This window comes from Cebus imitator, unplaced genomic scaffold (genome assembly GCF_001604975.1).
Source record: "Cebus imitator isolate Cc_AM_T3 unplaced genomic scaffold, Cebus_imitator-1.0 Scaffold10, whole genome shotgun sequence".
Classification (NCBI taxonomy): domain Eukaryota; kingdom Metazoa; phylum Chordata; class Mammalia; order Primates; family Cebidae; genus Cebus; species Cebus imitator.
The window spans coordinates 2536335-2560747 of record NW_016107325.1 but is presented as its reverse complement, the minus strand read 5'-3'; the positions used below and the strand labels follow the sequence as shown (position 1 = coordinate 2560747).

The 24413-nt window shown below is 36.6% G+C and overlaps 1 protein-coding gene and 1 long non-coding RNA gene across 5 annotated transcripts in view; one reads left to right on the top strand and one right to left on the bottom strand.

Annotated features, from left to right (window-relative positions):
• Positions 1–19925, bottom strand: part of LOC119473958 — a 63103-nt gene extending 43178 nt beyond the window's left edge. Inside the window, exons 1-3 of the long non-coding RNA XR_005203233.1 lie at positions 19852–19925; positions 9937–10031; positions 8490–8541 (exon numbers count right to left, since the gene is read on the bottom strand). This is a non-coding gene — a long non-coding RNA (uncharacterized LOC119473958). The remainder of the gene's footprint in view (positions 1–8489; positions 8542–9936; positions 10032–19851) is intronic.
• CCDC148 (coiled-coil domain containing 148) overlaps positions 1–21686 on the top strand; it is a 200835-nt gene extending 179149 nt beyond the window's left edge. For 2 of the 4 annotated variants that reach the window (XM_017547333.2, XM_037745317.1), the window contains 4 exons: positions 7610–7727; positions 9971–10111; positions 14285–14453; positions 20717–21686. In XM_017547333.2, the coding sequence (XP_017402822.1) occupies positions 7610–7727; positions 9971–10111; positions 14285–14431 (406 nt within the window). In that variant the 3' untranslated portion in view covers positions 14432–14453; positions 20717–21686. Of the gene's footprint in view, positions 1–7609; positions 7728–9970; positions 10112–14284; positions 14725–20716 lie in introns of those variants that run through there. The other 2 variants (XM_017547342.2, XM_017547359.2) reach the window with 2 other exon arrangements.
• The last annotated feature ends 2727 nt before the right edge of the window (positions 21687–24413 follow it).

The window sequence follows — 24413 nt, the reverse complement described above, 5'->3', positions numbered from 1 at the left end:
AAAAAAAAAAAAAAAAAAAAAAAAAAAAAAAAAAAAAAGAAAAGAAAAAGAAGAAAAAGGCAAGATAATTAAAGGACACTGATGACAATGCCTTTGAAGAGATAGACCCAGGGCTTCAAAGCTGGGAAGAGAATGAAATAAACCTAATTGGTTCTTAAAGCCTGGGAGGAAAGGCAAAAGTAGAAAGAAAATTTCAGGAAGAAAGGCCTAACCTGGTACCTAGCAAGATTTCATTGTTCAACAGTTACGGATTTTTATGGTATTTGTTATTCAACGATTTGTTAAATATCATTGAACAGTGGAAAATCTTGCTAAGCTCAAGTCACAGATCGAGTAAGGTTAAATGAGTGAGAGTGTTAGAAGGAGGGTGACAGGCAAATCCACGTGAATGACACTTCCTAGACTTGTGCAGCATACAGCCTAAGTCTATGCCATGACCCTAGACCTTGGAGTCATATAATGGGACTCCCCAGTATAAGATTTCAGCAGGGGAACAGTTCTAGGTGATGACAACTCCAAGTCTGGTCTAAGGAAAAGGTTGTTAAAGCAGGAATGGAGTTAAAGGTGCTGGAAATCAACAGACTGTGTGGGCAGAGCTGAGTAAATATTGGACACTGACCCAGTCAGCCAGTAGTTAATTGCAAGAACCATAGTACAGACAGGATGGTATCATCCCAAAGTTAGCGTGTAAAACTTTCTGGAATTGTTGCTGAGGAGCCAGAAAAATGCAGCCTCCTCTCTGCAGGTACCCTCTATTTTAAGAGGTTGCTATAAAAGTAGTGGTACCTGGGAAGCCCTGGTTTTCAATTAAGGCAAACTATTGAATGCAGTGACGGAGAACGGGGTCAGGTGCGGCTGAGTGTTCCAGTGGAGGAAGTATTTTATCACTAACATTATTCAGACTATTGAGGTATGGTGATTTTTTAAGGTGTTTGTCAGTTTATCATTTTAAAGTCTCTACAAATAATAAGCCCCATTATGGAACATTATTGAAAAGGATTAGTTGAGGAAAATGTTGAAGTTGTGTAAAGATATTAAAGGATTACAGAAAGTCAGGTAGAAAGAAATAGGAATGGTTCAAAAAAAAGAATAAATAATTGTGGCAGAAACAGTTTTTTGGATTAATTTGGAGAACGGGCTAATATAATATTTGCAAGATTCTTCCAGTGCCTCTGTCTTCACAGCTTGTCCTCCTTTCAACATTGGACTCCCAGGTTGAAGTCCTTGTTTGTATCTCTCACTTCCAGCTCACCTGAACTTAGGCAGAAGGCTTGGAACTGATTAAAACCAACAGGCATATGTACTGTATGTATGGGTTTTTGCTTTCATTGTGATAAAATATCCAACCCTTGGAGCTGCCAAAATGATTCCCAAAGAAAGTGGCCCATGTCTCCTTTTTAAGACTGAGATGCCTTTGAGTTGTTTCCTCTTCCTTTGATTTTACTGAATAGACCCTTTAAATATCAGCCAGTAGGCTGAGGCTTTCAACTGTCATCAAGATACACCAGTGTTTTGTCCATCAGAGTGAAAGAAAGAGGCTCAGTAACAGCCATTGTCGCAACTGCCCATCACCAGCACTTATCTAAGCCTGAGAAGGCTCTGGTCTCTGAGGGAACCTGTCATCCATGTGTGTCAGGGCCATAGGGGCTGGGAAGAACAGGGTTAAAAGATCCTGCTCTGGAATGTCAATAGCACCAAGCAAGAATTTCTAGTTTGGACCAGTCCCAAGGCATATAACTGTCATGTTTAGCACAGGCAAACAGAAATAAGTGCTGTATAGGTAGTAATTTGTATCTGGTTTTGTCTTGATAACAATAGTCAGGTAGAGTCCTTTTAATCTGTATGTTTATGCTGCAGTTCTCAAAGTATGGTCCCCAGACCAGCACAATCAGCATCACTTGGAAACTTGTCAGAAATGCAGATTTCAGAGCTCCACTTCACAACGACTGAATCAGAAACTTTGGAGCTGGCCCAGAAGTCTTGAGTTTTAACCAGCCACATAGATGATTCCGATGTACGCTCATTTGAGAATCACTAGGCTATGTAGCATTGGTTCTTATCCCAGGGTGCTCATTAGAATCATCTAGTCGAACTTTGAACAAAATGCCAGTACTTGGGCCTGACTACCGGATTCTGATGCAATTATTCTGGCGTGAGGTCTTGGCATTGCAGGTCATTTTATAAGTTTCAGTGATTGAGAACCATCATTCTGTAGCAATCAGAAGAGGCTCCTCTAATTTGGAAGTTTATGAATAAATTCAAAAATAATGTATTAAAAACAATTTTGTGACTTTACTACAGTGTTCATTTAGTCATGCTTATACATAACAGACCACAAATTATGTAAAACTTAATAGAGGAGGGACTTTTTTTTATTCCCCGCCCCGCCCCCCGCCATTGTTATAAGCTGAGCACCTAGAACCATGCTTGGCACATAGTGGGTGCTTAAGTAACTCTATGTTGACTAATTTAACTAATTAATCAATTAAAAGATAGGATTCCAATAGCTTCGCAAAGGAACCAGTAAGCTCTCTGAGCTGGAACAATGGTCTCTGTTTGGGGCTGGCATGGGCTCATCTTTTCTGGTTTTGCAGAGACCCTGTGAGTTTTCTTTGTTCTTGCCTCATGCCGATCTGTACCAGGATGTCACTGTCTTGTGTCAGGATTCACATTGCTGTTTGCAGAAATTGGTCTCTGCTTATGCCCTTAGCCAGAATTCCCAATGAATAGAGACTCCCAGCCCGTGTGGTTAGAGGGGTGATGCCCTTCAGTGTGAGCATCTGCCTGTGCAATTTACATTCTTTTCTCTGGGCAGACTTCTCCCCTTCACTTGAAAGGTGCCGGCACCTGGCCTGCCTGCTTTGATCTACACGTTCTTCCCTGTTGGGGCGCCCTGTGGCTAATGAAGGGGTCCCCTCTGCTTGGTGAGAAGAACAACCTCCTGAGTAAAATCTGAGCCAAAAATGAATTTCTCAACAGGCAGAAACAGGTTCCCCATGATGCTGCCACGGAAACACCTGATAGCAGCACCTCTGGCATGTTCCTGTTTAAAGATTTCTTTTCCATATTGAATAAACCACATGACTTAAACACTAAGTAGCAAGTTTGTTTATAAACTGCCTTTAATTAAGTAGAACAAACTACTTGCCTGAAATATTAGGTGGGGTGAGGGGGAGTTCCATACTAGTTAGAAAACCTGATTAAGGTATGTCTTTATGCTCCATTTTATTGCTTAAGTTTTTTGTTCATTTCTTTGTTTTAAATTGTAGAACTTGCCACTATTGGCCATTTGTCAGAAGTCTTTTTCCCCCTTGGTGGCTGTAGCTTCTTTTTAGAGAAAAGTTAGCTATGACTCCAGATAAAAGGGCAGTCAAGATTTGGTACTTATTATTTTGCCCGGTTCTTACTGAAGTTTCAGTGAAGCACAGGGAAGCTGTTACTACAGATCAAGGTGTTTCCAAACATTTGCATTTATATACTCATTTCTTAGAGTGCAGTGCACACATTAAAAAGTCTCATAAATGATACATAAATTCTCCATTTCTACATGAAAGCATACTGTCCCTTCAACTAAACTCAGGCCTGGAGGCTTAAATAAAATCCTTTTCAGATTATTGTTAGTGCTGTGCCTGATTCTGCAGCAGCTGTTGCTTTTGAACAATATGATGCTTCTCCTCCCCCAAGAGAAGTCGAAAATGCCTCTTTTGCAGCATTTTCAACCTTTGTAGATTCAGGGAGCATATAATAGACTGAGAAATGAACCCAAGAAAGTTTCTGTTTGGGAATTCGGTGCACAACTTAAAAACTATTGAGTTTAGCCACTTCTTGACATTGACTTTCACAGCAACAGTTTAATTTGGAGAAAATCTGCTACCTCAAATGGCTCAAAGTATTTATGTGGAAAATTTTCCAAATGATTGACTTTACTGTGTTGCTATTTTCTTTCCCCATGAATATGTGAGTATTTGGCTTCCTCCCAGGAGTTTTTCTGCATCACTTCTCTTTAGGCAAAGAAAATTTTCTATCCAGAGTAGAAGAAAGAAGCACCAAGAGTTTCTCCTTTTTAAGTGAAGTATTATTTGAGTTTAAACCATAGCATCTGTAAAAATGAAGAATTTGAGTGTGTCTCCTAAGTCCTGAAATTTTCCCATGGCCATCTTTCAGGCAGTCAGAGTAACCTTGCTCATCACTTTGGAGCCAAAGCAACTGTGGTCGGCTCTGTGCACCCTCCAGCTCCGCCTTGTCTCTCGCCTGTCCATTCGCATCAGTTTTGCTGCAGGACTTGTTTGTCCCCAGGCCCTCTCTTACTGCCTTACCTCGCCTCCTCCACCTCTATGGGATGTTCTTGCCAAGGTCACCAATGACTCCCTGTTGTTTAACCCAATAATTATTTTGCACTAGGATTGATCTTTCTGCAGCATTTGATGTTGTTCCCCCCATTTTCCTTAACGTCCTAGGACCACTTATCCTCCTCATTTCCCTAAATGGCTTCCTCTCCTTCTGTCCCTTTCCTAAGTGTTGTTTCCTTAAGGAATCAATGCCAGGCCTACCTCTCTTCTTACTCTATGCCCTTTTCCTAGATGATGGCATCTGCCTTGTGGCTTCAATTCCATTCTACTGGTAAAGATTTCCCATGTATTTTTCCAGCCCAGGTCTTGTGAAGACTGGTCTGTGTTCAAACTGAACTTAATTCCTTCACTTCCCCGTTTCTCATATAAGTTCCCAACCTTAGGGGGGAATACCATTGTTCACTGTGTAAGATGGAAAACTTAACTTCCTTTATCTCTTTTCCTCTCCCATAAAATAAACAAAAACTTTCTATTGATTTTTATTTTCTACATGTCCTTTAATCCATATATTTTCCCATGAGTACTCCTCCCCCATCCTAGAGCAGGAGACCTTCCATTCCCGTCTGGATTGCCCACCTCTAGTCTTGCCTTCCAACAACCCATCCTCCACATCGCAGCAAATATTTCTCCCTGATCAAAAGCCCTCATGCTTTCAAAAACCCACAATCTGGCTCCTCTTGCTTCTCTAGCTTCAGTTCTTGGCCCTTTGCACCTTATTTTGCTCATCTTTCGTTATTCTGAATTTCTTTTAGTTTTCAGACATACCTGCTCACTCTCATTTCTGGGCCTTCATATGCTACTTTTTTGTCTGAATCATTCTTTCTATTCTCTCCTCTCCTGGTGAATTCCTCCTCCTTCTTTGGATCTTAAATTCAGAGCACTTCCTCTTATTATAGATGCTGCCCTGAAAGCCGAGTCTGGCAAAGCTCGGTCTGTACCCCACTGTCCTATGATCTCTACCCCATGGTCTCTACCCCACTGTCCTATCAGAGCACAAGCTCCCCTTTATCCTAATTGCCTGGGTCATTGTATCTACATTGGATTGTCAGTTCTTCAAGGACAGGAGCATGTCTCCCATGTTGATGTTGTATCATTAGTGCCTAACACAGCTCTTGATGCATGGTAGGTGCTCAACAAATACCTGTTAAATGAATGAATGAGCCTCAAAGTAAACGATGATTCAGCCTTCTCTACCACACAAGTACAAATGCCTTTCTCTCATTTGCAATTTTTTCTTCACTAGTCAAGCTCCCCTGACTATAACAACTATTACTTTTCCACAAAGCAGACAAAAACTTTGTTGCAGACAAAGCAACTTATATATCCCAAAGGAAGAGAAACTTTCCTTTTCTGAGAATTAGCATATGGTAATTGTCAAATCCCAGGGTATATTTTAATTGAACCTTCACAGTAGTTCACTTAGCTTGTACTCAGTGCTTAAATTGAGTAGAACCTCATTAGGGAGGTTGTGTCATGTCATGCCTTAGTGAAAGTGGAGAGAATGAGAAATAGAGCTTTCCATGTCATGGAGACATGAGAGAAAGGGAGCATTCTGGTCTGTGATCTTAATCCATGTGTCTTAACTATATTGACTCCTGATTTTGGCAGCGACACTCATGGCTATCAAAGGAGGTTAGGATTTTGCTTCTAAATCCCATTCTAGGTTTTGTATTTTGCAAGGATCCACTGCATGTTTCCCTCCTTTCCTCTCCTGTGCCTCTCCTTTCATCCCAGCCTCATGAGCAACCTGTTTCTAGGGTATTTTTCCCCAGGAGCATATCTTCCTAAGGGAACCCTGTGGCTGCCAGCCTCAGCCACGAGTACTTATCTGGGCTTCTCTGTCACTTGTCATTCACTTGTTCTGTTCTTGCCACCCTGAGCTCTTCCCCTCTTGTGGCCCTCATGTCTCGGTTGAGGCAAGTGAAGGCCGCTCTCAGATGCCAACCCTGCAGTTGCTCTTCTGCCTGGAATCCTAATCCTCAAGACCCTGCTCAGATGCTGCCTCCTCCATGAAGCTCTTGCTAAGTTTTGCCAGCCCCTCTCACAATGCAGCAATTGGACATCTCACATTTCTCCAAATTTTCAGTGGCTTTTATGTGTACGTCTCTTAGATCACATGTCGATGCTTCTATTTCTTTATATCCATAAAATGGAATTAAAATATGGCACCCCAGCATATGAATGTTGTGAGGTCTAAATGAGCTAAAACATATAAAGCACTTAGCACAAGAACTGGTGTACGGTGAACATGCAATAAATGTCAGAATCCAGAATGTAAAAGGTCTAGTGAGGGTGTCTCCACCTTGGAAAATGCAGATGTGCACACTAAGGGTAAAGGACATTTGTGGCTGATGCCACAGAGAAAGCTAAATCTAAACTGTGAATGATGGAAGGCTGAGTGAAGATCTAATACTCCCCTGAGAACCCAGGTGCCTACTCTTTTGAAAGGATCAATTTCATCTTTATAATTCAATAGAATAGCTTGGGCAAGGAGATGGCAAGGGAGGCTGCCCAAAAAAGGCAGCAAAGGAGGGCCAAGGAGCACAGGGTTTTAAGCTGGTATTTAAGTGTGCCATATTTTAATAGCTGATGATTTTAAGGGGGTTGGAAATAGAATGCTAAGGGAAAGTCATGTTTTTGCTGCCATCTACAGATGTCAAAGTGCAATTTTAAAAGTTGCTTCACACACACACACACACACACACACACACACACACACACACACACCCCAACTCAGAAAGTGAGAATGTAGATGATAATATATGTAAAGTATAAGCTCTAGTAAATAAAATAATTTAGACATATTATTATAGCAGCTTATTTTACCTTTCCTTTGAAAACTTTGTATATTTAATCAGTAATGCAAAGTTTCTAACAACTCAGTGTGTGCTAAAACTTCTCATTGAGAGACTGCTATAATATAGCTCACTTGAGAGTGAGTCAGTCACCTCTCAGGGCAGAGAGTTATAGCAGCCAGTGGGCAGATAGAGAGTTAATAAACTGATTTCAATGAGGAATGAGAAAAATGGAATTTTACCCCCACACTTTCCTGCATTTCTCTGGTTGGTATTAGAATTACTAGGAATTGCATTTAAACAAGTGTCTTTTATTGGTTTGGACATGATAAATCAATAAAAAACAAGTAAAAACAAAATATAACAGTGACGTCTCTGAGATGTGTTCTGCCCCATGCTGTTTTCCGTACAATTTCCAATATTATTATGATGCTTCCACAACTTCCTTCTGTGTTACTTTTAAAGGGTTAAATATAGACAAGAATTGTTGGAAAAGCGTTTGATGGAGAAAAAGGAGGCGGCCCTTCAAGAAGCTCATGAAGACAAAGAGAGAGCACGGCGGCTAGAAGCCCTTAGGAAACAGGTGTTTTTAATTTGGAAATTTTCATGGGTGGTTTTAAAAAAAAGTTTCTGAGTGCTCTTAATAGCATTCTTCCTGGGGCTTAGTTCATGACATCTGCTATATAAAATGTAACTTTTCCAAATTGGGACACTGCTCTTCATTTCTGGGAGCAATTAGATTATATTGAACCATTTCCAGTTTCTCAGTGTATTGAAAGAACTTTATCATCACCTTTTAAAAAGCTCTCCCAAGATTTAGCTATATCTGTACCACCTAGAGTTCATTAGCTGGATAGTATCTATTTACAACAGTGAAGCTCTACATCTAGTCTACGAAGTTTACTTTTCTCGAGAAACCTGGTGGAGCTCAAGCAAGATAATCTTCTTTGGTATAGGAGCCTCCCTTTGGAAACATTCCACAGTCAACAAATGTGTTAAAAATGACTTTTGAGAAAATATCTATTTTGTGGAGAAATAAAAGACTCCCATCACTTTGCCTAGTGAAAATAAGCAAAAGTAGATAAAAATAGGTAGTAGATGGCAAGAGCAAGAATTTAAGAACTTGGGAAATGTGATAGTTTTACATGATAATTTTTCAGGGTGTTTAATTTGAAGTGGTTGTTTCAACTCAAAATCTCTAAAATCTTCATTGATAGCATTTCCCAGCTAATAGGAAAGGACGATTTGGTTTCCCTTCTATGTTGGTGGAGGGAACACAGAATCATGGATAAGAACTAGGCCTCTGGTGTCCTTCCAACCTGGTACAAGCTGGTTCTGTTCTCACTGGGACTGGAAACAGGTCATTTACTTAACCTCTGTAAGCTTTATTTCCTCACCTGAAAAATGGGAATAATAGTACCTGCCTTATAAGTTTGCAATAATGTGAGTTCAAATTTATTATTTATTAAGTGTAAAGCCCTCTCTAAATGCTGTTAGGTATTACTTTAATTTCTACAACAACTTTATGATGTGGGTAATATTCATATCCCCATTTAATAGGAGAGGAAACAGAGGGGACACAGAGGTTAGGTGCTTTCCTCAAAGTCGCACAGCTAGTAAATGTTATACTGATTCAAACCAAGGAAGTATAGCTAAATGAGATGGTATAGATGTGGTGTAAATGCATACAACTATTATATCATCATCTTCTTTGATTAAAAAAAAGATTATAAAGATAAATTTAAAGCATAGAAATGTAAGTCCTGGTAATCCTGGATCCTACAAAATTTTAGTTATTCAACCATTAGCAAATATTTATATACCATGGCCTTCTGGGTACAAGATTTAATGTCACTATTACTAAATACATTCTTGTTCAAAACATAACTTTGATAACTACAGTGTCTATATGATTAGAATTCTTTCCATCTGTGAATATTTTGAAATAGGAAATAGCTGTTATCTCTTATCTATATTCAGTATTTAGAACTGTGATGTAAGCTATTTTAGCTAGGAAACCTATAATAATTAAAGCATGTTCAACCCTCAGTTATTTCATTGCAGTCTTTAAATGTGTTAAGAATGCCATTTTCTTCATGTGAATTCTTGACTTTCCAAATTGATAGGCAGGTGTTAGTAATGGTGCATATCATTTACAAAATTACTGACTTCTTTTCATTAAGATGCAGGTTTGAATTATCATAAAACACAAAGGCATTTGGGTTAAAATGACTTTGCAATTTTTCAGTAGAAAGAGGACAATGGTTTCTAACAGTCTCTGGAAATCTGGTTGCCTGATACAAAGGAAATTTACCCACCTTGCTCACTAATGCCAGGACACTTGACTTGACCCATGAATGTTATGCTCTAGATCTAGTTCAACCATATTAAACTTCCTAGAAAACTTCATGGGGTTGTTATTATAACCATAAATTGCTAATGGTTAAAAAGTGAATTTTTTTTTTTTTTTTACATTCTGTGACTTTCAAGGTGGTTGAATATGTAAGGTTTTCTATACAAGATTTCCTGTGACTTCATATCAGAAAGATAAATTGTTATCTGAAAGTAATTATAATTATTCAATCATTAGCAAATAACTATATGCCATGGCATTTTCATATTTTGTCTTATATGTACTGTCTTGTTTTGTGTTCACTCCTTTTTGGATCTTTAGGACTGGCCAATCAACGTTTTTTCTACCCTTTCCTCTCAGGCTTTACCTTTAATAAAATGTCTTAACTTTAATGGGCATTAGACATCAATAATGTTGCCTAGAAATATTTAGTTTGTACATTGTTCCCAGTAGCCATGCTTTCTCATTTTTAGGTTGCTGTTGTTGCTCAACTTGATCCTGTTAGAATGATGTCACATACAATGGCATCGAAAGCTAGGATGGGCATTGAAATTGAAGAAGAATTTATTCTTCAAAAGCCACTCTTCACATTGAATACATACAATGAACAGCAGGTAATTATGGAAATTAGCATGACTGATGAAAAAGCCATGATGATGATAAGGACTGTAGAAGTGTGTGTTTGGGATTACAACAGTTTTCAGTATTTACGTTTGACTATCACACATATTAGCATAATTTTTACTTCTAAATGATAGTACATAATTACTACATAATTCTTAATATTACAAATTAGCTAATAGGTTACCATAGAACAAGAGGTTACCTAAAAACGTTATAACGCTGTCATTGAAACTTTTATTTTTAAAAGTTTTTAAAAATCTCTTTACAAAATGTTATTTGAGAGTTCTGTATTAATCTTGTGTTTTGTTTAAATGTTTCTCTGTTACATTAAGAATTATATTTAAATTCATAACATAAATTATATTGAACAGCTGATACTGATGGCAAAGCAGAGGAAAGCTTTTAGAAATTAAAATGAACAGAAGATAATACATAAGAATTAATGATAAAATAAAGCATTTTCTATGGAAAAAAGTGTTAAGGGTTTATTTAACCATTTTTAGGACCTAGGGTTCATTTTAATCTGTGCCTGTAACTGAGAAAGTATTTTAAAAAGATCTTTTAGATGGATGGACAGATGGAAGGTAGGAGGGAGAACAGATGAATGGATGGATGGATGGATGGATGGATGAATAAATGAATGAATAAATATCAGTCACTGAAATTAAGAAAGTAGAGAAGCTAGATAATTATTTAATTATTTTAAAACCAGGAAATCGTCCATTCATCCACTACCAAATAAACCTGTTACATCTCTACTATGTGCTGCATACTTTGCTAGGGATTATAAAGAGGCATAATTCATTCATTTATTAATTGAACCAATATTTATATAACATATATTATATTTTTGCTCTGCATATGGTGCCTGGGTTATATCTGAGCAAGACAGACTGATCTCATCTGGAGGAAGTGAGCAAAAGAGCCTGGCCGGGGAAGAAAGTAGCATGTACATCAACAGCGCCACTAGGGTGGGATCAACTTCATAATGAAGGTCTAAGGTTGCCCTAGGAAGAGGAAGGGATGGCTAACCCTGACTAGAGAAGTCAGAGAAGGTATCAGAGAGAAAAACAGAGCCCTGTCTTAGTCAAAGATTTTTGGCAGCAGTAGCAAAATCCACTTCAGATGATTTACAATAATAACAACACATCAACAACCACAAAATAGGTTGTAGGGGAGGATACATAGGGAGAAGGAAGAGGTGTCTCTAGATCCTAGCTGCCAAAGTGGGGAGAACAGCTGAGGCTTGAAAGAATTAAAGTCAGAAGCTGAAAAGCCTCAGGCAGCTGGGCTAACCCTCATCCCAAGTTGAGCTATGTCACGTCTGGGCTTGACTGAGCGTAAGAGGGTGGTGCAAGGCTCTTCCTGGTATGTCTTCAGTGTAAGGTGCATGACAAGGGGTACATGACACATTCTGAGAGAGGAGACTGGAAACATGGGTTAGGTTCAGGCAGTTAAAAGCATAGTAGGTCTTCCTACTAAGGCATCTGTATACCAATGCCAGACTTTGAAACTTATTATATACAGTCATGTGTCACATGACAGTGTTTTGGTCAAAGACAGACCACATATATGTTGATGGTCCCTTAAGATTACAAGAGAGCTGAAAAATTCTTATTGCCTAGTGGTGTCTTAACATCATAGTACAATGCATTTCCTCTTCTATGTTTAGACTGACAAGTACTTAGCATTGTGTTACAACCTCCTACAATAATGAGCACAATTACATGCTGTACAGGCTATAGCCTAGGAGCAGTGGCCTGTATCATATAACCTAGGTGTGTAGAAGGCTGTACCATCTTGGTTTATGTAAGCATATGCTATGACTTTCACACAACAAAATTGCTTAAGGACACATTTCTCAGAATGGATCCTTGTCCTTAAGTGACACATAACTGTAATCAGATTTATGTGTTAGCTGTGTGTCCTGAATGGAAAATTGGTGGGGGTAGGGGTGGGTTGGGGTGAGTTCCTTTTAAAATGGCAGAACCTTCATAGAAGTAGTGATGGTGATGGGTTCATGGATGGCTCTGGCTGGGAAGGGGAGGGGAAAAAGAAAGTAAGGATGATCGCAAGCTAGACAGAAAGTAATATTAAGAGCTGGTGTTTTGGATTCAAATCCACATCCACTATTTATTGGCTGGGTGCACTTATATAAGCTATTTACATCTTCATGTCTTGTTTTCTTCATCTGTAAAATAATTATTTACAAAGTCCCTGTGAGCATTAGAAATGTCAACTGCCTAAAAAATTTCCTGGCACCTAGTAGTAATTCAGTAAATTATAATCATCCGGTGGTGCTGCCATTAGCTATATAAGAATACAGAAAAAAAAAACAAACAGATTTAGGGAAAGAAAGAATTTGTTTTACTTATACCATGTTTAGGATAAAAATATCTAGTACACATTTACAAGAAACTGATGGGCTGCCTCCAGGGAAGGGAATTGGGAAGATGGACGTCCAAGTAGGAGGGAGATCTCAATTTCACTCTCTAGCTGTGCAAAAATTGAATAATAAAAAAATTTAAGCCTCACAATGTGGAGTTGAAGAGAGAGGTGAGTCCTGGATGTAATTTGGGAGTCAATGGCATACAGATTGAACAGGAATCACTGGAGCACATGAGAGCGGACCAGGGAGAAGACCTTGAGACAGAAGAGGAAAAACCTGGGTCTAAGGCTCAAATTAGTTGCTTCTCAGACACAAATAATCTGTATTATTCTTGACTTCATACTCATTGTTGCTCCAAGCCCTTTATCTGATCAGCTGCCAAGTAAAATTGATTCTTCTTTTCATAGTGTTTCTAAGAGTTATCTCTTCCTTGCTACCAGCCAAGTTCAGACATTTATTACTTTGTCTAGACAATTGTAGTAAACTCCTAATCACTCTTTCAGCCTCCGCCTCTTCTTTCCCTGCCACCCTAATTTATTCTGAACTTACAATCAGACCCATCTTCCTATGCAACTACAATGATTATATTATTTCTATGCAAAAACCGGAAACAAACATAACCCTAGTAGCTCGTTAGACTCAGCATGGCCATGCAAGCCTTTGAAGTTCAAATCGTAGTCTGAGAAGCATCTGTTTCCAGTGTTACTCAATGGTAACCAGTGCTCTGCTCAAACTACCCTTCTCCCAAGTTGACCTATTTCACCTCTGAGTTTGTATGTGTCTTCCTTTCTCATTGGATCTCTTTCCCCCCAGTCTGCTTTATAGACTAAGTTACACTTTAAGGTTAGTTTAATTGCCCATCTTCACCAAGACCATCCTCATGCCACCAGCACCAAAAGATGCATCTCCGTGTTTTACTACTTTTAGGGCATCTGCCACGTGTTGCCGTAATCTGTAGCTATCGGTGTACATTTTTATTGCCTCAATTTGTCTAAGAGCTCCTGGAAGGGCTGCTTTTAATAGCTTATTATCTCATCCTCTAGGGGGACTTCAAGTCCATGTAAAATGCCTCATTAGGTAAAATTGATATGTAGCCACTTTCTTATTTCAAACAGTGTCTGTTGGCATTTAATATTCATAGGAGGAGGGGAAGAGGAATAAGATCCAATCAGCTATAAATGAAAACAGAAATTGAACTACTCATATGTCTGCTCCCACTTAGAATCAGATTGATGGAGGCATTTTCTACTTCTGTTTGAAATAGAAATCCAGCCTTGAAAGAAAAGTGCTATTGATTTTGTTTTTCAAGTTCTGGCCATGTGTTTAAACTTAATTTACATATTGCCAAATGATGGAGAAATTAAGATGTCATTTTAAAGACAGATGTACAAGGTTGTGGATTAGATTTATTTTAATCAATGATTATCTGTATTTTATAATTCCAGCCAGCAAAAAGTCATGAATCAATAGTAGTACTGAAAGTAAGCTTCTTTTACTTTATCTTTTAATGATTTTAATGCATTATATTTTGACTAATCTAGTGCACAATATACTATACACCTTATATTGGAAACTGCTGATGTACTGAAAAGTAATGATGTCAAAAAGGTTTGGATGTTTCCAAAATATAGTCACTGTCTTCCCAAAGTCTACTGTCACCTAGTCATCTGTCCAGCAAAAACAAATTAGCTTGGGAAAACATGGAACTAAATGTTAAAAGTTATTTTAGTTTAATGAATTGCTATTTATTTAAATTGTGTTTTTATTTCTACAGATAATTTCTGACCCTAGACTTCGCTTTGAGTTAGCGCTTCGAGAAGCTGGACTTCATAGAACACTTTATGCCAAAGAGATATTACCAAAAATTAGTCCTCAAAAACCTCCAAGAAAAGACATGGAGTCTACTGTATTTAAAATATAGAGCTCATCCTCAAATTCTTTAGGTAAAGGAAATTTTTCTTTGGAAACATTTATATGAATAATAATACTTTCTAAAATGTTTGAAATAGCACACATAGAAATCATAGCATCTAATAAAACAACTTTGCCTTTCTTTTGTGATCTTTAAGTATACTTGCATCTTTAAGTTATATTTAATAGTACTAAATTCCCCCAAATTATGGAACTGAATTATGGCACATGTAGTACATACACTATATTTTAGTAAACTGCACGTTGGAGGTTGTGTTATCCTATGAAAAGAGCTCAAAATAACTATTTGTGAGAATTATAAATTATGTAGCTGCTACCTGCTAATGTTCATTTCTGCTTGCTGTTTCAGAATTTGACTTTTTAATTATGGAAGCTTCATTATCATTAATATTTCTGTTATTTCTTAATTATTAAAAGAAGAGACTCAACCTTTCTCTAAATTTAGAAACCAATTTGGTACACCATGTTTACTGCAAACTGGTTAATCATCCAAACAATTTCATTTTGCAAATAAGCCCTTAAGAATAAATTAGAAAAAAAAAGAATAAATTAGAAATTAGAAATAACATTTCAAGCATGGGAATATCTGTTTTGGTTTGGAAAAATATATATATTTGTGTGATTATTTAGAAGAAATATTTAAAATTTCATAATATTTGGAATGCTGTCAAAAGTTCCAAATTATTAAATATTTAGATGATTTTTATGGAAAAGGAGCATTTCAAATAAAACTCAAGCATAAATATTTGACTATTTCTAAAAATGATTTTTCAAGCAGAATAGCAAGTTAGTGTTGTTAAAAGTTGCCATGTTACCATTAAGATTTCTCCCCTCCTTTCTCTCTCTGTTGCAGCTGCCTGACATTTCTTTCTCTATTGTAGCTCTCACCTACCTCCCAGGGGTTGCAGTCTCCACGCAATTACTGGAATAATGTTTAAAAAAAAAATAAAAAGCCAGTCCAACTATTGGAATCTTTTACTTCATGATTGTCCCAACATCATGGAAATAAAAAATGCAAGTACAACCCCATTAGAATAAATCTTCACAAAAGATTCTATGGACAATATCCTTATCTGCATTCCAAAATTTATTCTAACGCCCTTCTAGTTGCCTCATCATAACATCTCATAAAAAGAGAGGAAGAATTGTTTTACAAGAGCTAAGTAAGGAGTAGTGAGCATTAGTGTTTAAGGTATCTCCTGGGGTTATGATGTTCCTTTATGGGCCCTCAGTTTGCTTGATGTGATGCCTCAGACATAGACCCAAGAAAGCCCTGTCATGTCAGAGCATACCCTCTCTAAACATCATGACACGGATACTGCTCAGAGTCCACGGATCCTTTCCAACATCAACATCCACACTGATGTCCAGAGGATCACACTCAAATTCCAGCTGAATATCATTCCCTTTACATTTTCCCAACAGTCAGACTAATAGCTGGTGATAGTACTGTGAGGGGTAGCACCACCATTTGGAGAACAATTGAGTGACATGTGGTGGTTCCTTGTAGACGCTGGGTATTAGACCTTTGTCAGATGGATAGATTGCAAAAAATTGCTTTCATTCTTTAGGTTCTCTGTTCTCTCTGATGACAATTTTTTTTTTTTTTTTTACTGTGCAGAAGCTCTTTAGTTTAATTAGATCCCATTTGTCAATTTTTGCTTTTGCTGCAATTGCTTTTGGCATTTCATCGTGAAATCTCTGCTTGTGCCTTTGTCCTGAATGGTTTTGCCTAGATTTTCTTCTAGGTTTTTTATGGTTTTGGGATTTACATTTACATCTTTAATCTGTCATGAGTTCCTTTTTGTAAAAGGTATAAGGAAGAAATCCAGTTTCAATTTTCTGCATATAGCTAGCCAGTTCTCCAAGGACTATTTATTAAATAAGGAATCCTTTCCCCATTGCTTGTTTTCTTGAGATTTGTCAAAGATCAGATCTAACTAGCATTTTTTTTTCTTGAAAAAAAAAATCAAATAAATCTGAAATCCAAATGGCTAATGAACATATGAAAATATAGAAGCACCAATTAAAGCCCCAATGAATTACCAATATGTACCCACCCGATTGGCAACAATATCAAGAAATCTAACAATATCAATTAGTCATAATATAGAACAATGGGAAGCACATACTGGAGGGGGAGTGTAAACTGGAAACATTTGAACTTAACTGATAAGGTTGAAAGTATTCATACTGTTTGATGCAGCAATTCTACTGCTAGATAGATGCTCTTGAGAAGCTCCTGCATGTGTGTAGGAGGACATAAACTAGGATTCCCAAATAAAAACAAGCCAAATGTTCAACAGTAAATAAATATAAAAAATGTAGTATATTCATATACAGAATTGCATCCAGCAATGAAAATGAATAAAATAGCATCATGGACATAGTATTTAGTGAAAGGAGTCAGATACAAAAGCAGGCATATTGTGTAGCATTTTATTTGTCTAAGGTACAAAAGCAGGCCAAACTAACCTATGTTATTTAGGGATATATGCATAAGTGACAAAATAATAGAAAAAAATAGAATGATTAAATGTAGAAACAAGGTAATGCTTACCTCTCAGAGATGGAGAGACAGTTGGGAGTAGGGGCTTCCAAGTTACTGGAAACGTATTGTTGCTCAACCAGGGTAGTGATTATAGTATCTGTCTAATTATTCTTTAATGTTTAGAAGTGTCTTATTTATATACTATAGTAGGTCAATGCTATAAATTCCCAATAAAATGACAAAAATTAAGAAAATTATTTAAAACAATATTTTAGTATGTAAGTGTATCGGAAACAATCTTGTTAGCCAGTTTCTGATTTAGTATCCTTAATTTACATGAATTTCTGAGACAGCAAGGCCAGTCCCTGCTCAGGGGTCATATTTACTCTGACACGGAATAGGATCCCCTTTATTTTCCTCCACCCCAACCCTGTGCTCTGCTTCATAAGGTTGTTGCTCTTGGCAGTCTAGTTTGCCTAGTATGCTTAAAAAAAGAAAGAAAAGAGGAATATCCCTAATAGGAGTCAGCACTGGGCCATGAAATTTGATTTCAGTTATCTGTGTTTGTGTATAGTGGGTATAAGAAAAATATATTTATTAGTGGGTAATGGTCCAAAACAATTTAAAAACCACTACCCTCAATCCATGATTAATAAATGGGATATCCTGATACAGCTCCACATCTTTGAAGATGATGGGCTTGTTTCAAACTGAAAGGAAATAATGTAATCCATCTGGTAAAAATTCCCTTACCTCACCACCACCAAATCTGCAAATACACCCAAATGGGCATTTACCTTTTGCATCCTCTAGCAGAGGGAGCAAACCTCCCTCTATTAGAAACCAATGTTTCCATGTGTGTTTTAGGTTTCATCCCATCTCAACTCCGCAAAAATTTTCTGTTTTGCTTATTCTATTTCTCTCCTGTATCTTCAAGCTCTCTCTCAGCATACAAATATGCTGGAAGAAATTCCACTTTAAAAGGAAATCGCCATCAACCCTGTATTGTCCCTTAGCTACCAAGCTATCTCTCTCCTCGTCTCAAGCAAACATTCTTAAAGAGGAGTTCCCAATAGCCATTAAATGTCTCTTTTCATCTTCCAGTTACTGTCACTCATTCCGATTTAGCTTTGCTCTCAGCTCCTCTGACACTGCTTTTAGCAAGGTCACCAATGACCTGTGCGTTGGCAAATCTGATGATCTCTTCTCAATTTTCGTCTTACTGACTTCATGACAACATTTGATTCCGTTGACAACTACTACATCTCAGAGCATGCTTTTCCCTTGGCTTCTATGATACCAGCCTCCTTTACCTCTTGCTACTCTGGTCATTCCTCAATTCCCTTTGACCTCCTCCATCTCTATCCATCTCTAGATGTTGAAATGCTCCAGGATTAGACCATTTAGTTCTATCTTTTAAATTGTTGTATTATCCAAGGGAACATCCTTCAATGTTATACTTCAGTTTTAGCTTTTAAATTAGATCTTTTGAGTGTCTTTTAATCTGTAGGCCTCCCCACTCCATCCATTTTCCCCTTTTGCATTTTACTTATTGAAGAAACAAATAAATTTGTACGCAGAATTTCCTATGCTGGATTTTGTTGACTTTATCTTTTCGGTGTCTTAACAGTTTAATACATTCCTTTCTCCTCTGTTCTTTCTGTTTGCCATAAGTTGGTAGTTGACCCAGAGGCTTTACAGACATAAGATTCGGGTTGTTCTCTTTTTTTCTTTTTTCCAAGGCTACTTTATTGCAGTGATTTGTTCCCCCAGCAGGATATGTATATTGTCTGATGGAAACTCTTTTTGCAATTTTTGCTGCCACTAATCCTCAATGCCTACGTCCATTAATTAATTACAGGTTGCATGGTAGTAATATATTCAAATTCAATCACTCTTTCCTTTATTACTTGGAAAAATAACATAAAGAAAAAATTTTTCTCTTCTGGTATTTGATAGTATAAGAGGAGTAGGCTAAGTGCTTGAGGTTTTTTTTTAACTTAACAGTTTTACAAGTAATGAGTTTGTTATTTGACATCCTGCAAACATGGTCAATTTTGTTGTATTTTTATGAAGTTATGAATTTAAGTGTATTTGTTCATTTCATCTATTAAAGTGTTATCCTTATTGATGCTCCATTTATCCCCTCCTTGTCCAATGGAAACCTTTTCAGTTTGGCTCATAATTCTATTAAGATAGCCTAATAGACTTGGTAACTTCCTTGCCATGCCAGCTCTCTATTGCTGTGCAATAAAACTTAGTGGTTCAAAACTCATTTTTAAAAATTATTTCTCATGTTTCTGTGAGTTGACTGGGCTCTACTGGATAGTTCTCACTTGGGGCCTGTATTAATTTCCTATCACTGCTGTAAAAAATTACCACAAATTTAATGCTTTAAACAATGTAAATTTATCTTATAATTTTGAAATGTCAGAAATCAGAATTGAATCTCACTGGGCTAAAATCACAGTGTTGAAGGGTTGTATTCCTTTCTCAAGCCTATAGAGATAATCAGTTTCTTTGCCTTCTCCAGCTTCTAGAAGCTGCCTATAGTCCTTAGCTCATGCTGTCTTTATGTTATCTTCAAAACTAGCAATGGCAGGCCTAATCCTTCTCACATCCCAGCACTCCACACTCCTCTTCTGCCTCCCTCTTACATTGTTCAGAACTCTTGTGATTACATTAAGCCCTGATAATTCAAAATAATCTCCCTATTTTAAGATCAGTTGATTAGCAATCAGAATACCCTTTGCCATGTCACCTAACATTCACAGATTATGAAGATTAGGAAATTGACATCTTTGGGAGACATTTTCTGCCTACCACAGGGTATATTATAAATTTGTAGTCAATTGCTAGTTGAGGATGTAGTCATCCAAAAGCTCAAGTTGGCTGAATGACCAAGAGGACTCACTCACATGGCTGGCAGTTGATGCTGGTTGTTGGCTGGGAACTCATTTGAGGTTGTCAATGGGACCAACCACCTACACATGACCTCTCAAGATGACTTGGCATTTCATAGAATGGTAGCTGGGTTCCAAGATAGAATTTTCCAATAGCAAACATTCTAAGAGGCATAAATGCAGGCTGCTAGACCAGATGAGATCTGCTGGAACTAGTACAGGGTCTCTTCCTCCATATTCTCTTCATCAGAGCAGTCGTAGAACTCTCCCAGATTAAAAAGGTGCGAGAAAAAAGGTCCACTTATTGATGGCAAGGTCACATTGAATAAAAGTATGTGAAATAAGAAAGATTTTTGCAGCCACTTTTGGAAATCTGTCATGTTTGTTATCAGGCATAACAAGATGTTCTAAACTCATTTTGAGTATTTCTTGCTCTGACCTGGAACTAACCACATTGCTACTAGTTGATCTTCTATTCTAGACCTTTTAAATGAGCATGGTTAGAAAAAACACACACACACTCCTATACATAATACATATACACGCATATACAGACATATATACAAAACGAGCTGGGTGCAGTGGCTCGCACCTGTAATCCCAACACTTTGGGAGGCCAAGGCAGGTGGATCGCTTGAGGCCAGGATTTCAAGACCAGCATGGCTAACATGGTGAAACCCTGTCTCTACTAAAAACACAAAAATCAGCAAGGTGATTATGCCTTTTCTATTTTTTTCCTTTTGTTATCATTGTATCTATATTATGATGGATTATATAGATATTACACATACTCTCTTTTATCCATAATTGAATCTTTTTCTATAAGTATATATTTATGGATATTGCCAGTTTTTATATCAGTGTCTCTCTTGTCATTTAGGTTGTCTGAAGCCTGTTTTCAAGAAGATTCTTCAGGAATTGGTCATGGAAACAATATTTTCTGGGTCCTTGAATGTTAATAACAGATGGATGATGGTCTTTATAGTTGAAAATAAATTTTTCTGGTATAAGATACTTTATTTACGTTTTTGTTTCTTAGCATAAAATGTCAAAGGGCTGGCTTTAATATGGTTTTCTTTACCTAAGAATTACTTGATCTTTTTGCCTGATTAGAGTTTTTTCACTTTGTTTATAATATAGTAGTTTTACTGAACTTTATCTTTGTGTTTGTCATTCTGGGTTAACATACTTACTCAGTAAATTATATTCCCTTTCACAATATAAATTCGATTTTATTTCAGGAATTTTAAAAATTATAATTTTTAGTGTTTGTTGCGTTTCCTTATTTTCCCCTGGGACTCTTATTATGCTATTACACTATGTTGGATCTTCTTTGCCTATAGTCTTTATACGTCACTTTCTTTTGAATTCTTTTAATCTTTTTCTTCATTTTTTACAAACTTTTAACTTAAAAATAACTGTATAGAATAGCTGCAAGAATAAAGCTGCTGCAACTTTAACCCAGATTCTTCCCTCGTTAAGATTTTGTTCAACTTTTAAATTCCTTTTGTGTTCTCCTTTAATTTGATTCATTTCTACAGCCTTTTTTGTCTTTCATGACATCCACTTTTTGTTTTGATAAATATACATAATATAAAATTTACTATTGTAACCATTCTAAGCATACAATTAAGTGGCATTAAGTACTTTCACATTGTTTTGCAACCATCACCCCTATTTATCTTCAGAACTTTTTCATCATCTCAATCTGAAACGCTGAACCCATTAACCAAAAACTGCCCACCTCTTCCCCTCAGCCTCTGATAAGCACTATTCTAATTTTTTTCTCCACGAATTTGTCTATTCTAGGTACTTCATATAAACAGAATCATGTAATACTTGTCCTTTTATGTGTGACTTATTTCACTTATAATAATGTTTTCAAGTTCACCCATGTTGTAGAATGTATTAGAATTTCATTCCTTTTTAAGGCTGAAAACATCCCATTGTATGTATATACCAAATTTTGTTTATTCCTCTGTCAAAGGACGTTTGGATTGTTTTCATCTTTTTGCTATAGTAACACTGCTATAAACATTGACGTGCAAATATCTGTTCAAACGCCTACTTTTAATTCTTTTGAGAATATACTCAGAAGTGAAATTGGTAAATGATATGGCAATTCTATGTTTAAGTTTTTGAGAAACTGCCATGCTGTTTTCCACAGTGGCTTTGCCGTTTTACATTCCCATTAACAATGCACAAGAATTCCAATTCCTCTACATCCTTGCTGGCACTTGTTATTTTCTGCCTTTTTGTTTTTGTTTTTTTAAAATCACAGCTATTTCAGTAAGTGTGAATTGGTATCTCATTGTGATTTTGATTTGCATTTTCCTAATGAATAGTGCTGGTGCGAATTTTTTAGGTGCTTTTTGGTCATTTGTGTATCTTCTTTGGAGGAATGTCCATTCGAGTCCTTTGCCCATGTTTTGATTGGATTCGTTTGTTATTGTTGTTGTTGTGTTATAGGAGAGCTCCATATATTCTGGAAATTAATGCCTTATCAGATACATGTAATTTCCAAATATTTTCTCCTATTCTGTAGGTTGCCTTTTATCCTGTTGATAGTATCCTCTGATGTACACAAGTTTTTAATATCAATGTCCAATTTATTTATTTTTTTCTTTTGTTGCTTTGCTTTTACTGTCATATCCAAAAATTGATTACCAAACACAATGTCATGAAGCTTTTCCTCCATGTTTTCTTATAAAAATTTTATCGTTTTAGTGGCTATGTTTAGAGCTTTTATCCCTTTATGTTTTGTATACAGTAAGAATTCAATTTCAGCCTTTTGCATGTGGATATGCAGTTTTCTCAGGACTGTTTATTTAAAAGACTGTTTTTTTAACTGAATGGTCTTGTCACCTTTGTTGAAAATCAGTTGAACATATATGTGAGGGCTTATTTCTGAGCTCTCTATTCTATTCCATTGGTCTGTCTGTCTTTACGGTAGTACCACACTAGCCTAAAGACATTAGTCTGATCACTGTAACTTTGTAGTACGTTTTGATTTGTATGGTCCTGGTAGTTGTAAAAAATCATGAAGAGGGTGACACTTTCTACATTTGATGTATATCTGGTTATTTTTTATGGAATCTGTACTTCCCTAGGTTTTATTTTGCGCTCATTAAAACAGCTTCACCATCTCTTAAAATCTAGCATAGCTATATTTTACCTCTGTGTTCTGCATTCAGGACTCAGAGATAAAATATGAAGCCATTTTGAAGGTAAAGGACATGGAGGGGAAAAACAGAATCTTGTTAAGACCAGTGCTTTGCCTGGAGAAGTCATGAGAAAAGTCTAAGATATAAAATTTTTAAAGACTGCAAACAAATCCCAGAAATGATGAAGTTTGACCTGGGAAGAAAAAACAATCTGGGAATTCTACTGTTTCTGAGATTTGATCAATTTCTTTGGAAAAATGATTGAATGGCTGCCGATACACTTGAAGATGAACACTTGATACATTACTGCTGAATACTAGAGAGATCCTGAGAGGAAAGTCTCCGGAACTTAGACACTGAGCATTTAAGAACAGTAGATATTTGAAACTCAATACAGGACTGAATTATGATAATAGAATCCACAAGCTGCTTGACAACTTATGGAATGAACTGTACCCCTCAGTACTTAGGGAGAAATATGACATCAAATCTGTTATTACCATATTTTTATAATCTCCAGAAAGATAGTTTCCACCATCAACTGTAATTCTTCTTGTACTAACAAATGCCTGCATTCTTTTTCTTTCCTGCCTTTAATAGTATTGGAGTCAAGGTTTTTTTCCCTGCTTAACTTGATTCAGATTTGTATTTAAATACATGTTTTTAATGTCACTGGTGGCCTCACTAATTTCATCAAATATTTTTTCTCAAAGAATTTATTTTGCTTGTGGGTAAGCAAATTTGAGGAATGAGTAGTTGCCTCATTTGCCTTCTATCTTGCACATTTTCCAAGACATGTCAATATTACTTAGCACCACATATGCTTAAAACTCTTAATATTTATGAACAATTTCAAAAACAATTTGCTTACATTTCTTTAGACATTTTATAAATATGGCATTCATCTGCAATGTTTATCTTCACAGTATATTAAAAACAAAATGATGCAACAAATGCCCTGTTACTATTGAAATATACACTAATTTACTTTGGGAAGATTATTCAAAGTAATATTTTTAAACCTACTAAAATAAAATCAAAGTTTACTTGGTAGTGAAAATAAATGCCTTGCTAAATGAAATCCAGCACAGCACAACATGAACTTCTAGCTACATGGACTGAAACCCTGGCATCTAGAAGAAAAAGTCCAGATAATGTGAAGAAAATATTTTGTTCTGTTCTGTTCCATTATTCTACTTCTTCAGTTCTATTGCTGAGATTTTCCAGAGCATTTTGCATTTCTATGTGTGTCCATTGTTTCCTGAAGTTTTGATTTTTTTTTTAATTTATATCTATTTCCTTGAATATCTCTCCCTTTATTTCTTGTATCATTTTTTGGATTTCCTTACAGTGGGCTTCGTCTTTCTCTGGTGCTTTTCTGATTGGCTTAATAACTAACCTCCTGAATTCTTT